We start from the raw sequence: 17856 nt of genomic DNA, 5'->3' as shown, positions 1-17856 counted from the left end.
CGCTGTGCAAGAATGGCCCCAATCCCGATGGCCACTGGCGTCGGTGCGAAGTTCCGTTGGGGCAGACGGGTTGAAATGGGCCGACACAGGAGGATTGATGAGAACAGCGATGAGGGTGGAGAATGCGTTAGCCTGCTCTGGTCCCCATGAGAAAGGAACGCCTTTCATCTGCAGATTTGTGAGAGGACGAGCAACAGCGGCAAAGTTTGGGACGAACCGGCGAAAATAAGAGCACACTCCTATAAAGCTGCGGACATCACGGGGTGAACAGGGAGATAAAAAAGAACTGACAGCGCGAACTTTGTCGGGATCGGGTTGCACGCCGGTGGCATTCACCAAATGGCCAAGCACTTTAAGTTCGTGGCGACCAAAACTGCACTTCTTTGAGTTCAGCTGAAGTCCGGCACGGCAGAAAAGTGCCAAGATGGAAGAAATGCGACGAGGATGGCTTTCGAACGAGGGCGAGAAGACAATCACATCATCCAAGTAACATGGACAAGTCGTCCATTTGAAGCCACGGAATAAGGAGTCCATCATTCGTTCAAACGTAGCAGGGGCGTTGCAAAGTCCAAAAGGCATAACCTTAAATTGGTAAAGTCCATCGGGTGTGACGAAAGCTGTCTTCTCGCGGTCTTATTCGTCAACAGAGATCTGCCAGTAGCCGCTACGAAGATCGATTGATTAAAAGTAGCCGCTGCATGTAAACAGTCCAAGGCATCGACTATTCGCGGCAGCGGGTAAACATATTTCCTTGTAATCTTGTTCAGATGTCGATAGTCGACACAAAAGCGCCAACTGTTGTCTTTCTTTCTAACGAGCACTACAGGAGATGCCCAGGGGCTGTTCGAAGGTTCGATGATATCGTTGCCCAACATCTTGTCGACCTCCTGCTGGATGACTTGGCGCTCAGAAAGGGACACACGATAAGGCCTCCGATGTACAGGCTTTGCACCGCCGGTGTCAATGCGGTGAGTCAGAACTGATGTTTGGCCCAGAGAACCGGCAGCAAAGTAAAAAATGTTGGAGAAGGATAACAAAAGGTTGTGCAGGTCCTGAGCGTGTTCGGGGCTGAGGTCAGAGGCAGTCATTGCGGAAATAGGGTCGGTAATTGTGGTGGAGAGTACGGGTGTTGGAAAGACGCTTGAATGTGGGCCAGTAGCGAGTGCACAAATGGTGCAGCGGTGAGCGTAATTGGAGTAGCGGTCAACGTAAGGAAAACGTCGAGGTGGTGATGTCCAGCGGCTGCGGCAGTGGCGAGCGATGTGGCCAATACGCGAGCACGTGAAACAGATCGGCCTGTCGTCAGGGGTGCGGCACTCATCAGGATTGCGGTATCGGTAGCGTGGCGCGTAGGTGTTGCGGGGTGTAGCGGTGGCGACCATGGGAGGGACGGGGCTCGAACTGTGGTGTTCCACGGGGTGGCTATAGGGGACGCCCAAGTTGGCAACCTCTTGACGAACACATGGCTTGAATGAGGGATATCGTCGCTAGGTTGCTGTCCGAGGAGGGCGGGTTGGATGCAGCAGGAGCGAGCGCTTCCAGTTCACGACGCACGACGCGTGCCACATTTTCAGTGTTGGAAGGTTGCCTTAGGGTCGGCAGATCCTCGAACGTGGAGGTAGGGGCAGCGTTGGGGAGCCGATTGAAGCGATGTGCAATGCGTTTGTGTTTGGCCTGCTCGCAATGTCGACAAACCTGCAAAACGGAGTCAACCGTAGCACAGTCCAGACAGAGTAGAAGGTTGAAGGCATCGTCGGCTATGCCTTTGAGGATGTGCCCCACCTTATCAGGTTCTGGCATTTCTTTATCAACTTTCGGCAGAGGGCCAGAACGTCTTGTATATACGTAAAATAAGGCTCGGTAGATGTCTGGGTACGTTTGGCGAGGTCCCTCTTGGCAGCGAGTCGACGGCCAACCGGTTTTCCGAACAGGTCACGGAGTTTTTGTTTGCAAATATCCCAGGAGGGTATTTCTGCTTCATGTGTTTCGAACCAAACGCGCGCCGTGCCAGTAAGGTAGAAGATGGCATTGGCCAGCATCAGCGTGGCGTCCCACCTGTTGTGCTGGCTAACACGCTCATAAAGCGAAAGCCAGTCCTCAACATCGACCTCATCTGTGCCGCAGAATGGGCCAGGGTAACGGGGGTGGACTACGACGACAGTTGGAGTTGAGGGGGTAGATGGAGCCGCGTGGGTTGTCATCGTGACGGTTCCGAGGTGACGGCGCCTGCGGAGATCCAGCTTCAGATTGTGTCGAACCCGCCATCTCCACCAAGATGTTACGGGGATGTACTTAATGTAACAGCACTGCGATGGGCTGAACTCGACGCTCAGACTTCAGTAGCCATGCAGTGTCCACTCTGTCAGCGTCGTCCTCTTTCTCAACGCTTTGTCGTGCCCGTGCTCCTCGGTCGTCGTCTTCGTCAGTGAGCACATCACTTTGTTCCCGCGTTTCCAGGCAACAATATTCTTCAATCAGACAACATACGAATGTTTGCGTACATATGCACACATCCCTGGGAAATTGTTGCAGTGATATAAAAGAGGGAAAGGAAGGTCTAGAAAAAGATACTCTTTCATAATTGATAAAAAAAGATACTTTTCTGCCGCTCCTCTTATTTAGGAACAGTTACGAGCTTTGTCGCTTTTCTTGTCAAACTGTACATAATGAAAAAGAAATGAACAAGGGTAAATAAGGTACGCCTCAGTTCGCGTATGAGCCCGTTTCAACAAGTGGACTTCGTCTACCCGGTACTGTGGGTTTTTACCTGGTACTGCCGCTTTTGCTTCTTTTGTAGGCCACAGGATCTCTGGTCCAGGTTGAGATACATACTCAAGATTATTATTTTTTTGTCAGTTGTGGTTCACTGTGCGGTTATTATCCTGTGACTTTGCACTCCCCCTACCCCCTCCTTTTAAGAATTGTCCCCCTAGATATATGCCTTATCAGGGCCCTTTGCATAGCCTGTTCCTTTGTAAGGTTTATCCGCACCAAACCCGCTTTAGTGGTGACTAATCACCTACTCGGCAATGCAGGTTTCCCTGGTACTGGCGCTTTTACTTCTCTTGCAGGGCACAGAATATCTGGTTCCAGGCTGATAAGTAAATACTGAATATTTTTGTTTTTTTTCTTTCACTTCATGACCCACTTTTTTCTCTCCCATCCTCTCCTCCCCACTCCTTCACACTCACTTTCCCCTCTCCAGCTTATCTTCTTCGGAAGCAAAAGCGCATTTAAACCCCTGCCAGTGATGATCGCTATGCCCACACGAAGATAAGCCCACTTGTCGAAACGTTGGCTAATCTGCGAACTGAGGCGTACCCCATTTACCCTTGTTCAGTTCTTTTTCATACCATGCAAACCATTATCTTCTTTTCGTTCTACCTGTACATAATGAAGGTATTTATGACACATGTTTTTGATTGCTGGAGCAGGCTCTGGTTGCAAACATTTAGTTAAATACCAGTAAAAGGACAATGGAAAGAATCGACACATTAAGGAAATTTTGAGGGAAATAGTTATTGATGGAGATTTATTCTTTCACTCCAGCATTAGTTATTCTGCTCAATTAATAATTCTTGCCCTAACCTAAATATGCAAGCATGGTTTTACATTTAAGGCCAGCAAATGTAAATGGAATATAGTTTTTGCCTGATTTATATGCTCGATGTCCTATTAATTCAGCTGAGTGGCAATATGTCGTAACACTTGGTACCTGTCGTAACTTTATTGGCAAGAGAGGGTATACTGAGAGGTAGCTTCTGGTTGCCTATCGACAGTTATGGTCTAAAATTTACCTGCACAAAATGCAAAGCAACAACCTTACCCTTAGCTCATTTCCACCGGATGTGCCACAGGACAAGAAGTCTGGGGCATCGTGGCGAAACAGTTTGATGTTGTCAGCGCCCAACGGAGTTGCGCAGATGAGGTCACAGTTTTGCAAGCTGTATTCATCACCATATTTCTATAAGATGAAGAAAACAAGGTTTGGTTAGATCACATGCTGGAACGAAAAGTTTCATGTTCAGGAGTGAAGCAAGCATTTTCTTATAACAAGGCATCGCTTTAATGTTTCTTTTCGCCAGTTGCAATCCCTGTCCATTGTTAAAAAGCAAGGTCTAACATTATGCGCGACGAGTGCATAGAGACATTACAGTATCTATCGGGTAGAAAAAGCAGTTCAGAGAATACTTAGCCTCAGATTTTAATGGGATTAGGAAAGAAAGGTTATGGCTCCCGTTTGCGACAGGTCCTTCTGCCGATCCCCATTTCCGTGCTTTCACTTTGATAATTTCTTACCACTAAACCTTAATATCGCCTGTCGTATATCACCCATATTAATTAACATGACTTCGTCGGTCATCATAATAAGTAAAAGTGAGAAATATATATATAGGTGCAAATACTCGCCTGACCAAACTGTAGGAGGTGGCTACGTTAACCAAGAGTTGCGTGTTTTACTCTTTCCTCAACAGTTCCGTAAACTTTTATCCCATGTCGCTCTCACATATCAACTGAGAATCCCGAATAAGCAGCACATGCCATCTCTTGTGTTTTACTGATGTTAAACAACTTGTAGTCCAATAAGTACCAATACATGTCAACTGGCAACTAGTGTCTGCTAGAACCAAGCCCGCAAGTTTCTCCTCACAACGCCGAAAACACCGACAACGGAGAATTTTTTTTCCACAGCGTGAACTTTAACGCTACTTCGTTCAACTCTCAGCTAGGCATCTAAACGGGGGCACTTACCTGTATAAAGTATATGTCGTTCAAATTTGGGTGAAGGTGCTTGCAAAGGTTTTGGTAGTCACTTGATACTGACTTAAATTTTGCTGACAAAAGTGGGACAGAATGTCGTTTAGCGTTATCTAAGAGACAGGTTGCCCATCCTTCTCTGCAAAAATGATAGCACATTCAACGCATCGATCATACGCCGAGTATATGGTTGTCAGGACCTTTCGCATTTAAATGTTTTCTTAAGGACAGTATTAGAAAATTGAAGCAGGAAAGACTGACAACTATGAACTCATTTTATATAAAACAAACATTTGTCACTCTGGAACAACTGCACAGAGATATGGACATAGCTCTGCTCCTTGTTGATAAGATCGGTGGAAAGGTATGTATTGCTTTGCAGCGTTGACAAATATACTTATTTGATTAAGTGTGATGTAAACGAGACCATGACTGGAAGAATTGCCACGTTGGCAAAGTGTCGCCTTAAATAGAGCGCAGTAATCACGGCAGAACAACGAGCCTAGTTGCAAAAATGAACGCTGAATTTTTCTGCTTTCATATCTCACACCGAGGAGTTTTAAATAGCATTCACTCTCAGCTGCACACACTATGCTGGTTGGTTGGTTGGTTTATGGGGTTTAAACATCCCAAAGCAACTCAGGCTATGAGAGACGCCGTAGTGCGGGACTACAAATTTCGACCACCTGGGGTTCTTTAACGTGCACTCACATCACACAGCACACAGGTGCCTTACTTTTCGCCTCCATCGAAAAGCTGCCACCGAGGCCGAGATTCGATCCCGCGTCCTTGGGAACAGTAGTCGAGCGCCCTAACCACTGCGCCACCCCGGCTTTTTGTTATTGCATGGATTGGTACAAATGCATCAGTAAAAGATTGTGGATGCCATGCCCCTTGGCTGACAACGGTGTCTAATGGACTTTCATTACCACAAGTTCGTCCATCAGACTCAAGAACTCCTCCGTAGCGTCTTGCTGCTTCAAAATTTCTTTTAGTTTATGCACTTGTTCAACAAAATAATCACATACAGATCGTGCATCGACATCACAGTGTCTATAAGCCATCCTACTCCTCCAAATACTGTGAAGGCCAAATAGCATGATGAGGTCATACTGAAAATCATCATTAACAGTTGTCAAGTACCGAATTACACGTGGCGTCAATGGCAGGTCTTTTTTAAGTGTCCTTTGCATCCCGACAGTCCAGGAGCACGTGCTCAACTGTTTCAGGTTTCCTACATAGTAGACAGTTTGAGCCCTAAGGTACAAAAAGGCCCTTTTCTTCCATCCATGTTTTGACTGGGAGGGTTCCTGTATGCAATTTAAAAAAGAATGTTTTTACGCCCGGTGCAACAGTCATGTTTTTAACTCGTTTGAGCACACCTTTCCCTGGGCCTTCACAGTATAAGGTTCTGTACAATGGAGCTGGGAACAATTCTGAAATAAGATCCTTGCACTGTCGCTTAGGTGGTACCGTCGCTAAATACTCTACAGAGTACCTCACGCGCAAAAACTTGAACGACCACACCCCTTCTCGCAGGAAGCGTGACACAGTGTATCCCCGAGCAGAGCATGAAGAGACTATAAACTCTGGAATTGCACTGGATAGCATGATTTGCATAAAGGTTCTCAGGAATGCATATTCTTGGTCACGTAGGAAACAAAACCTTAAAACCACCTACCGCACATATAGATGCATTAGAGACAACCCTCCGTCTTTAACTCGCCGAGAGAGATTATCTCTGCTAATTCGTTCCCAGTTGGACGACCAAATGAAGACCGCAAATACACGATGGAACCTTTGTATATTGCTTCGAGCACAATACAATACTTGAAGCAAATACATTATTCTTGCCACCAAAAAGGTATTGCATACAGTCGCACGGGCGAAAATAGAGAGGTTACGTCCCATCCATCCTTTCGTCCTTTCCCGTATTTCTTCCGCTTTTTCATTCCAGTAATTCGCATTTTCCCCTGACTCCCAAATAAACTCCGGGCTTTGTAGCCCATCTTACTCCACAGAAAATTTCCGGTTCCTCTTCCCATTATCCGTGCCAGACTCCGAGATTTTTCTTTAAATTAACAGCACTACCAGTCTGCCTGCAATACCTTTGTGTTACTTTGAAAGCTTCCGAAACGCTTTCGCGGTCTTCACAAAAAAGCGCCAAATCATCATCGTATGCAAACATTTTCACTTCACATACTCCCAACTTAAAATCACGGATGTATTCGTTAGCAGTTACCATTCTACACAATGGTTCCAAATATATAGCAAAGAGGAGAGGAGACAGTGGACATCCCTGCCGCACAGATGCTCCTACATCAATTCTTTCAGATAACACTTTGTTAATCATAAGGCGTGTAGAGCAACATGCATAACCCATTTTATATTTCTTTCAATACAACGGCACCAACACCAATATGTTCCAACAAACAGTACAGTATTGCATGAGACACGCGATCAAATGCTTTTTAAAAATCAACTTGAACCATGGCCACTCTCCTGTTTAGAGCATCGCAGCACTCGAACACACTACGCGCTACATGAATATTATTAAATATGCTTCTGGTCTTTATTCCACATGTTTGATGAGGTCCAACAATATCTTTTATATTGTATTGCAATCTCTTAGCTACCACCTTCATCAGAATTTTATAATCTACATTTGTTAACATGATCGGTCTATAGCTTGTAACTTTTAAAAGCATGGCTGGCTCATCAGTCTTTGGAACCATGACCGTATGCGCGTTGCTAAACGACGGTGGCAGATATTCCACATCAAAGCAGTCCTTGAAAAGCCTATAGAGCATGATAGATAACTCACTTTTAAGGCTCTTGTAAAAGGCCGCACTCAAACCATCTGGTCCCGGGGACTTTCCGACATTCAATTCATAAATGACTTTTTCTATTTCCTCCACACTTATTTCGTTATCTAACTCTTCAGTAACTTCTTTGCCTAATATTGGCATCAGAGGCAAAAATTTATCTCTAAACCCTTCTCCCTTGTTCACTTTGTGCTTTGCTCGAAAAAAGCTCACGGTAATGCTCCACGAAGGCGCTCGTAATTCCGTTTTGACCATCATGCCTCTGCCCCTTGTATTCAATAACCGTTATCTCGTTCGCGCGCGTATATCGCTTTTCATCAGCGAGGGCGCGTTTTGTTGGCTTCACTGCGCCACCCCGGCGGGGTACTTACTATATGTGGCAAGTCAATGCCTTTCGTTTTCGCCTACGCCCTCAAACCGGCCCTTGCCGCGAAATATAAGGTGCAATGGCATTACAAAGTATTTGTCAGAATTTGTGGGTTTGGACCACACAGAAAGTGCGTGGTTGTTTTTTTATTGTTCTTTCTGAACAATTAACTCCACGATTATTTTGTACTTCTCATTTATAAAATTTCCCTATAACTTATTTGTGCCAGGGGCTGCCGGCTTTCTTCTTATGCTATCACGCAGTCACATGCACGTAGTCACGTCGTCAAGGAGCAAATTTAGAGCATCTTATTTCATGTTTCTGTGCATAAGAAGTTGAATATGTAATGGCACGAGTCCTCGGCCCGGCCAATACACCTGTGCCGTGTAAGCCGATGCACCCATGACTATTGATATCAACATCGCTAGCGGCGAGTGATGATGCACTTCAAGAAACTCAGAAATGGGCAAGCACGGCTGCCTTTAAGGCGCCATCCGCTTCGTTACGTCATTCAGATAGTTCACCCATCCGAGGCTTTGCGAACTTATTGAACAGTACTGTGATTGCTGTGATGATCAGCAAAAGGAACTTTTTTGGCAGCAGTTTACGCGTCTTCAAATCAGATCCTAACTCCTGTATAAATTTAAGTGAGCCGTGCTAAATTCGAACAATATCCTTGCAGAGAATTCATGAAGACATCTGTTCTGACCGCTGGAGGTGCATTCTGCAAATGAAATAATTTCCTTCATCTGCTGCGTTGCTGTAATTATTCCAGATTTGTTCATTTTTAATGCAGAAGCATTACTTCGCTATAATAATATTAATAATTAATTAGTTCACAGGAAGGGAAAGGCGCTGTATCTGCCACGCTTGCTCTGGGAGCACCAGAACAGCGCCGTAAGGGAAGGGGTGAAGGTGGGATTGAAAGTGGAAAGAGACAAACATGATATATTCAGATTTCTGTCCGCAGAAAGTGCCCGCTAAATTGTGTCCTTAACAGTTGTGAGTAATTGAGAAGCAACAGAGGTTATTGAGTAGTGTCAATCGATAGAGGGTGACGGTGACGTAATGTTGTGTCCTAAAATATTAGACCAATAAGTTAATGAGGTATATATATATATATATATATATATATATATATATATATATATATATATATATACAATAAGCGATTCACAAGAAAGGAAAGGCGCAGTACTTGTCACTCTTCTTCTGTGGACACCTGAACCGCGCCGTAGTGGAAGGACAGAGGTGGGCGTGATAGCGGAAAGAGAGAAAGAGGTGCCGTAGTGGATGTGACGTCAAGGATGTGATGCGACGCAACCAGAAATAGAGCTGTAAAAGGGCGTAGGAAGGGATTGACGCGCAATTTGAAAGTACTAAAGAATAAAATGGGTAAACAAGACGCGAATTAAGCAACCAACAGCAGCATCGGTGCTTTCGCATAATTCCAATGTATATTCGGCAGTGTTCTTTTATATTATGCACCTTCCCTACAGCGAAGGCACTGGTAATTAAAGGGCACTGCAACACTTCTTGCAAAAATCGGGCTTTCATCAGAAACCCACAGTTTTTCATGCTGCCAACTCGAATATCAGATTCAAATTAGGCAGAAAAAATCAGAAATAGCCTTTTTTAAGTATAAATGCACAGCTCGCGCGCCGGGGCTCACCGCGGGTCGCGCCGCCGCCTGTGATTGGACAAGACGTGGTGTGACGACATTTTGAGGACCAGGAAAGCTGCCGATGCTGCTCCGCTACGCTGCGTGCTGATCGCAGCTCTCTGCGGTTTTTTGAATGTCATTATGGCATGTCATTTCCACTCGAATGACCATCGGGATTTTCACCGTATGTATCCGTACCAGAGCGCCCATAAACGATCTGGCACTTCCATTGTGGGGAGCGTAGGCTTTGCATGACATCTTTCTTTGGATAGACTAAGACACTTTGAAAAGAATTGTGTGTAATTATTAGCCCAAAATGCATGGCCCGCAGCGAACTTCGGCGTGCATCTTCCTGGGAAGAAAGGGGGCAGCGAACAATGCAGTAGCCGACTGCCTCCGTCTCAGGCCTCCCCCCACCCCGTGAAGCCATTGTTGTAAAAAAGGGCCCGAGACATGGCGTATCAAATCCTGCTTTGAGTGGCAGGCGCGATGCCTTCGGAAAATGAAGAATTTTATAGAAAAGGTAAAGCAGTACACAGTTGCCGCCAGACAAATGAACAAATTGAGAAGTGCGGTTGCCGAGTTCTGGGCTGCATGCGAGGCATTGACGGAGCCTTTGTACTGGAGACCTAGTCAAACACGCATAATGCTGCTTGAGTCATGGGTCATTTAGCACACGTAGAGAACCTTTCCTTTTTATCGTACGCTCACAATATACGTACAGTGAACTGACGGCTGACTTATGTTGAAAGCCAAGCTGCAGCTCCACTGCACCCCTGCCTTGATGAGAAAACCATGTTTTCAAATGTTCTTGCTTACAAGAGCCCTCATCGCTTTTATTTATAATTTAATTTGCATCCCCAAAGAAGACAGGACTATGTAAAATTACGAGGCAGCAACGGGGGTAAAATCACAAAGCAATATATAAACACCTGCGGTGCTTATACTTGCTTGGACGCATCGAAGAAAACTTCGCTCTGTGCGCTCCATACCTGAATGCGCCCATACTCAGCTAAGCGGTACACTCTTTACCTTCTAATAACGCCCCTGTAGGGGTTTCACAAACATATCAGGCACGCGGCGTGCTGGAAAGGATCTCGCCAAGCCGTCACAACCTAGCTGCGACAAAACAATGGGCTTTTTGTAATCATCTCCTCGTTCGCAAAGATCATCAGTGCGTGCTGCTGCTGAGTTTTCCGAAGTTTAGCAGAGAAGTCGTTGCGCGGAGCTTTGCAAAAAAAAAAAAAAAAAAAAAAAAAAACGAGACACGCGAATACAGCTATGCGCCGATGGTTTCTGCCCGAGATTCCACTGAGTGATCAGATCGAAATCAACGCTAAACGCAAAGGTTCATGTAGAAATGAAACCTTAATTGTCAGAAAGTAATGTAACTATGAAGTACAAGCCTTGCCTCCATTTTCTTTCTTTAATAAACGTGGATTTAGGAAATAGTGGCTGGCACGACTCTTTTGTGCGAGGAAATAGAAGGAACCGCGTTATGGTCAAGGCATGCCTTTTAGACAAAGCCTCATAGAAATCGCATTAGGGACGGACTGTATGTAATCACAGTCACGAAAATGCTTCGAGCGGAATGTTTCCTTTGACCGGCTTGAATTTATCGCTCGTCTCAGCAGCACTGCGTTGTTCCGTGAGCTTTTGACACGGTGGAAGACTGCAGCGTCGCGTCCACAGCTGCTTGTGCATCCGAACACACGCAAAGCTCTGTTGTATCAGGTGCAAAGCACTAAGAGACGTGTTTTGTACGTCCGCAACGAACGCAAGACGAGGAAGAGCGCACTTTGAAAGCTCCCTCCGTTGGCTCTGAATGCTTTCGGTTCCTCAAAGTGACGTCACGACGAACGGAGAAGCCAGCTTTCTCTCTCCGCTTTCCTCTTCGGTAGCAGTCTTGCGGTGCGAGGGAGATTTGAATTGCACGATTTTAGTCGGCGATTTCGTAGGTGTTTTATGCAAATCGAGGAGATAACTTCACAGACTTGATCAACAAATAATCTACTTCAAAAATATGTACTACTGGCACATTTGAAAACCACTGTAGTGTCCCTTTAAACGCCGTTCCTGCATGCTCTGCATGGAACTAGATATTATGAAGTCCGAAGGAACTATGAATGGCGCTTTTGTTCATAATTTTATTTGCCGTTATTTCGATTCTGACGCGCGTAATGCATGAAATGCAGCTCTCTAGTAGGGCCAAGCGTACTCTGACGATTTGTGTGGATTGGTCTTACCTATTTATAATCACATATTTATAAAATTTATTTATCTACTAAACCAATTCATAAGGAAACGTGGTGAACAAGAAAGTTATATATATATAGGTTGGTATCTAAGAAAGCCATTAAAAAAATTATTTGTTTATTTACTTTTGAGGTCTTTCCGCAACAAAGGGGGTGTATACATGTGATCAAAATCACAAATCACTTGCGGGAGAGAACAAAATATGATATCTTTCAAAAATGAAACAAAAAAGAACACATTAAGGAAAAGAAAAAGTGGTCAGGGTATACAGAAAGGAGATTTTTTTTTCGCATCTTTGAATGCCGTGGGATCTTTCATGCAGGCAATGGTAGGACACAAATGGTATCATTCTGTTGCAGTTTTTCAAACAAAGAATAAAAAAGCAAATTTCTACGACCAAACTCAGAGTGAACATTATGGCGTGGGACCGACGCGTGCTGACAGGTAAGTTTAGGCCACATGATTTCACAATTTAATAAGGGCTTAGCGAAAATTATTTGTGAAATAGGCAAAACCTTGAGAGGTTTCTTCAAAATTTTATATTGGAAGGTCTATTGTTGGCTCCATTAATGAAATACAACAGCACGGGCATAATGTGAAAAATGAAACCTGATTGATTTCGAACTGCTTCGATATCGTCAATTAAGGTACCAAGAGACGGTACCTATGTAATGGAGGCATATTCTAGTTTAAGGCCAAATTAAGGTTTCTTATAAGGTATATTTTTAACGCATAATGTAATAGCAATCTCCCAAAAAGCTCCCGAGTTCTTTCAAAAAATTAGGCTCTTTGACGCAGGTGACAGCTTCAATTTTTTTTTTGTTCGGGCCTAGAACCATTCTTTTTTTCAATAATATCTTGAGTTGCCGGAAGCGGCACTTGTTAGAGTTCAGCACGAGACCAGTTTCATTCAAGAAGTTAACCACAAAAGCTAAATGGCTTTTACTCTCGGCGAAGGTCCTCCCGAAAACCCCTACGAAATTTAGGTACACATGCAAGCTTCCCACATAAAATTGTGTCAATAAATTTTTCAAAGGTAGCCGGAGCGTTGCATAGGCCAGAAAGCATCACAATAAATTCATATAACCTATCTGTGTTCAGGAACGTAAATTCTTCTTTTTCTTTTAAATGCATGGGATCTGCAAGTATCTGGGCCTTAAGTAACAGAAGTAAGACGCTTAATGGAAGCAGTCAGTGGAGCCATCAACTCGCAGGAGCGGGTAGACACCCTTCCTTGTACTGGTGCTCAGCCGGTGATAGTGGTTACAGCACCCCATCTGCAATCTTTCTTTTTCACGAGGATCAGAGAGGCGGCTCGATGATTTCTGAATAAATTCTTGTTGTAGCATATCATGGGCCTGCTTGTCCATTATCTTACGTTCTTAAGGTAAGATATTTAATCGCCTGTTTTACTGGGTATGTAGATCCGGTGTCGATCATGTGATCGCTGCGGGAACTTGGAATCGATGGTTGTTGATCTCGAGCGAAGTGAAACACGTGCACATGTTTAAAAAGAACTTCCATCAATATCCGGCTGACCTCGGTAGGTAGCGACTTGTTTATAATGGGTTGTAATTGAGAATCGCTCCAATCGAGATGTCGTCGTGGACGAGCAACGCCGTCACTGAAAGCTGTGATTGGCACAGAAAGGCGTTCTTCTAATTCGGTGAGTTTCCAATCACGCGGTAATACGGCAATATATATATATATATATATATATATATATATATATATATATAATACGGCAATATATATATATATATATATATATATATATATATATATATATATATATATATATATAAATATATATAAATATATAAATATATATATATATATATATATATATATATATATATATATATTTATATATTTATATATATTTATATATATATATATATATATATATATATATATATATATATATATATATATATATATATATTGGAATTGACATCACATATGCGCACATACCATTAAAATATGGAAAAATATTTCAAATAACAAAGCGCTTCCTAAGATGCCTATAGGTCAGTTAAAGAGCTTAGGAATCCAACTACATTTTCGAACAAGCTCTGTGACGCATCACTTGCGCATTATCTTTACTTTTGCTAATGTAATATGCCACCAAGATTTCGATCTCGCTGAGTACTTTGCCCCGACTAAAGAAAAATGCCTTTCTTAAGAATTAGGATGTATTTCTACTTCCTGCAGTGTTTTGCCAAATTCGCCTCTTCATGCACAGGGTGCAGATATTTTATATTGTCGAAATCGGGCGTTTAATCAGCGGCCCACTTACCCAACTTACACTTTCCCTCAAGCTATCGATGTTAAAATATGTAACATGTGCTATAGAGGTGAGATACATTGACGCGCGATTTGGAGCGCACAGTGCAGCTTCCGGCTTTTGAAAAATTCTCCTGTACAAAACTGCCAGTTTTCGTGGGGCTGTGGAAAAAGTTCTGACAGAGTGGTAATATTACCGTCCTGCTTTCGGCTCAGAAAAGATCTCTAGAATAACGTGTACTTGGAACATGCGCTCATTGCAGACGCTGCCCTTTCGTATAAAGCTATATTCAGTGGTGTGAAAGAGTTCTCTGCTGCGCGATCTCAACACGTTTGGTAGTAATGCATTTTGATACTTATGCTCCATTGGCTTGATTTGGCTTGTGCGGTTTAACGTCCGAAAACAACTCAGGCTATGAGAGACGCCGTAGTGGATGACTCCAAAAATTTCGATCGCCCGGGGTTCTTAGCCTGAACTATCATCGAACAGCACAAGGGCACGTTTGCTATCTTCCCTCTAGCAAAATGTGGCCGCTACGGCCGGGACTTGATCCCGCATCTTTGGTTACAGTAGTCGAGTGCCGTACAAAATACACCACCATAGCGGAGCGTTATGTCCTATTTGTTACCTTTGAATGACAGAAGCAGTAGGCACGAAGCTTTTATTTGTTCGTGGGTCATAGGCTTAGACCATGGTGTAAGAAAATTTAGGTCGGGACAAACACAAGAACGGGGGAAGCCTTAAAGCGGTAAAGAAGAAATTGGGCATAGGCAAAAACCAGATGTATGCGATAAGGGACAAGGCGGGCAACGTCATCACTAATATGGACAAGATAGTCAAAGTAGCCGAGGAGTTCTATACAGATCTCTACAGTAGCCAAAGTAGTCAGGACCGTAGTGAGATTGGCGGTAGGGAAAAACAGTCAGACGTTCCACCAGTGACGAAGGACGAGGTCAAGAAAGCACTAGAAACTATGAAAAGGGGGAAATCAGCTGGAGAGGATCAGATAACTACAGATTTGCTGAAGGACGGGGGGGATATCGTGCTAGAAAAACTGGCCACCCTGTATACGCAGTGCCTGGTGTCATCGACGGTACCGGAAGCATGGAAGAATGCAAACATTTTCCTCATTCACAAGAAAGGGGACTCTAAGGACCTTAAAAATTACAGACCAATCAGCTTACTGTCTGTTACGTATATGGTATTTACTAAGGTAATCGCCAATAGGATCAGGACAACCTTAGACTGCAATCAAGCAAAGGATCAAGCAGGGTTTCGGAAACGGTACTCTACTATCGATCATATCCATACCATCAATCAGGTGATAGAAAAATGCTCGGAATATAACCAGCCCTTATACATAGCATTCATTGATTACGAAAAAGCATTTGACTCAGTTCAAACCTCGACGGTGATGCAGGCATTGCGAAATCAGGGGGTAGACGAGCCGTACGTGAAAGTGCTGGAAGATATATATAGTGGCTGCACAGCAACCATAGTTCTACATAAAGAAAGCAATAAAATTCCCATAAAGAAAGGTGTTAGGCAAGGAGACACAATCTCCCCAGTACTATTCACAGCTTGTTTAGAGGAAGTATTCAGAGACTTGGAATGGGAGCAGTTAGGGATAAGGGTAGATGGAGAATACCTCAGTAATCTGCGATTTGCTGATGACATTGCCTTGCTAAGCAACTCGGGGGATGAACTGCAAATAATGATTGATGACCTAGACAGAAAAAGTAGAATGGTAGGCTTGAAAATCAATATGCAGAAGACTAAGGTAATGTTCAACAGCCTCGGGAAGGAACAGCAGTTTACATTAGGTAGCGAAATACTGGAAAAAGTAGGCGAATATGTCTACTTAGGACAGGTAGTAACCGCAGACCCGGACCACGAAAAGGAAATATCAAGAAGAATAAGATTGGGATGGAGCGCATTTGGCAGGCACTCGCAGATTATGACTAGCAGCTTACCGGTATCGCTCAAGAGGAAAGTGTACAACAGTTGCATCTTGCCTGTACTCACCTATGGGGCTGAAACGTGGAGGCTAACCAAGAGAGTTCTACTTAAGTTGAGGACAACCCAGAGGGCTATGGAACGAAAAATGGTAGGGGTAACATTAAGAGATAGAAAGCGTGCAGAGTGGGTCAGAGAAATAACTCAAGTTAATGACATTCTAGTGGAAATTAAGAAGAAGAAATGGACATGGGCAGGACATGTAGTGCGAAGAGAGGATAACCGATGGTCGCTGAGGGTAACAAACTGGATTCCAAGGGAAGGAAAGCGTAGCAGGGGGAGGCAGAAAGTTAGGTGGGCGGATGAGATTAAGAAGTTCGCAGGGGTCAAGTGGATGCAGCTAGCACAGAACCGGGTTAAGTGGAGAAATATGGGAGAGGCCTTCGCCCTGCAGTGGGTATAATCAGGCTGATGATGATGATGATGATGAAACACAAGGGAGGCACTGAACTTGAGTCAACAGAAAAAGTGCCAGCCACGCTCCTCTTAACCATGCCGCTGATAGCAGCCTCAGCAGCGATTCAGCTGTTAACGTTCGTCCGAAGAAAAGAATGCATAAAGCAAAGGACGTCGCAACGCTACAATTACTTGGTATCGCTTCATGCGTTTCTGTAGCGCCAACCATTCTCGTGGCCTGAACTGTTTTATCGCCATCTCCAGAAGCATCATCATAGCGCTTTATTCTTACGTCGCGCTCATTACTTGAGTGCGGATGACTGGAAGAATTTATTGTGGTGTTAATACTATAAATTATTGTGTTCCTAACAACATGGCTAAGAAAAGGTTGAAGTTCTACCTAATGCTGCAACAGGATGCTTTGAGGATTACCTCATCGGACCGTTAAGTCATAGTTTTTCCCACAGTGGAAGAACTGCAAACTTAATTTTGTGCAATTTCGCTAGCGTAAAAGATTGCAGAAAACGGCACAAAGAATATTGCGAAATATTCCCGTGCTCAATGATGCGAACGTCATAAAACATTAGAAACCTCAGGGGCATTCTTAATCAGTTATATAATTGAAGGAAATGAGACACTGTCGCACGCCCCTTGCGGGCATATATCGACGTTCCCTACAGCTTACATATCACTACAGTGCAAAAAAACCTAAATGAGCAAACACGATGAGCAAGCGAATAAAAGTACGAGCGAGTGATGTGTACGAAGTCCGAAGAAATTGTTGCAGCGATTTCAGTCAAATTGTTAAAACATTCAGCCTCAAGAAAAACCAGCCGCGATCACTATGCGCATGAACCCCGACGACATGAGTGCATGACGACAACGCGACAGCCGAAAAGCCTCATTAGTCAGGTTGTATACCGACAGGGTGTGTACAAAAAATAATGCATGTTTATTGGTCGAAACAAATATTTCAAGTATTGTTACAAAAGTTACACTTTCTGTCCAGTAGTTCCCTTTGCCATATACACATAATTGCCAATGGCTCCGTCATGCACTGTACGCATCCTGGAAAGGCGCCGACAGGAAACTCGGCCAACAGCCTTTTTCACGGCGGATTGGATCTTTTTTCATGTTGCAATACCGACTCCTTTCAGGGCGCGCTTGATTCTCCGCAACAGGGAGAAGCCTACTGAGCTAGGTCAGCACTACAGGGGAGGAAGGGCAGCGCCTCCATCTTGCGATTGGCCGGAAACTCTCATACATGCTGAAAAATGCGGCTGGGAGC

The 17856-nt window shown here is 44.1% G+C and overlaps 1 protein-coding gene and 1 pseudogene across 1 annotated transcript in view; both read right to left on the bottom strand.

Annotated features, from left to right (window-relative positions):
* The window catches only part of LOC146174160 (uncharacterized), a 268166-nt pseudogene that overhangs the window by 85794 nt on the left and 164516 nt on the right, over nucleotides 1-17856 (bottom strand).
* Nucleotides 1-17856, bottom strand: part of LOC146174161 (venom metalloproteinase antarease-like TserMP_B) — an 80200-nt gene that overhangs the window by 10600 nt on the left and 51744 nt on the right. The window contains exons 8-9 of the mRNA XM_084584258.1: nucleotides 4753-4897; nucleotides 3827-3964 (exon numbers count right to left, since the gene is read on the bottom strand). Coding sequence (XP_084440384.1) covers nucleotides 3827-3964; nucleotides 4753-4897 — 283 coding nt within the window. The remainder of the gene's footprint in view (nucleotides 1-3826; nucleotides 3965-4752; nucleotides 4898-17856) is intronic.

Source organism: Amblyomma maculatum, chromosome 11 (genome assembly GCF_055883805.1).
Source record: "Amblyomma maculatum isolate TAMU_Amacu chromosome 11, ASM5588380v1, whole genome shotgun sequence".
NCBI classification, from domain to species: domain Eukaryota; kingdom Metazoa; phylum Arthropoda; class Arachnida; order Ixodida; family Ixodidae; genus Amblyomma; species Amblyomma maculatum.
This window is presented reverse-complemented; position numbering and strand designations above follow the sequence as displayed.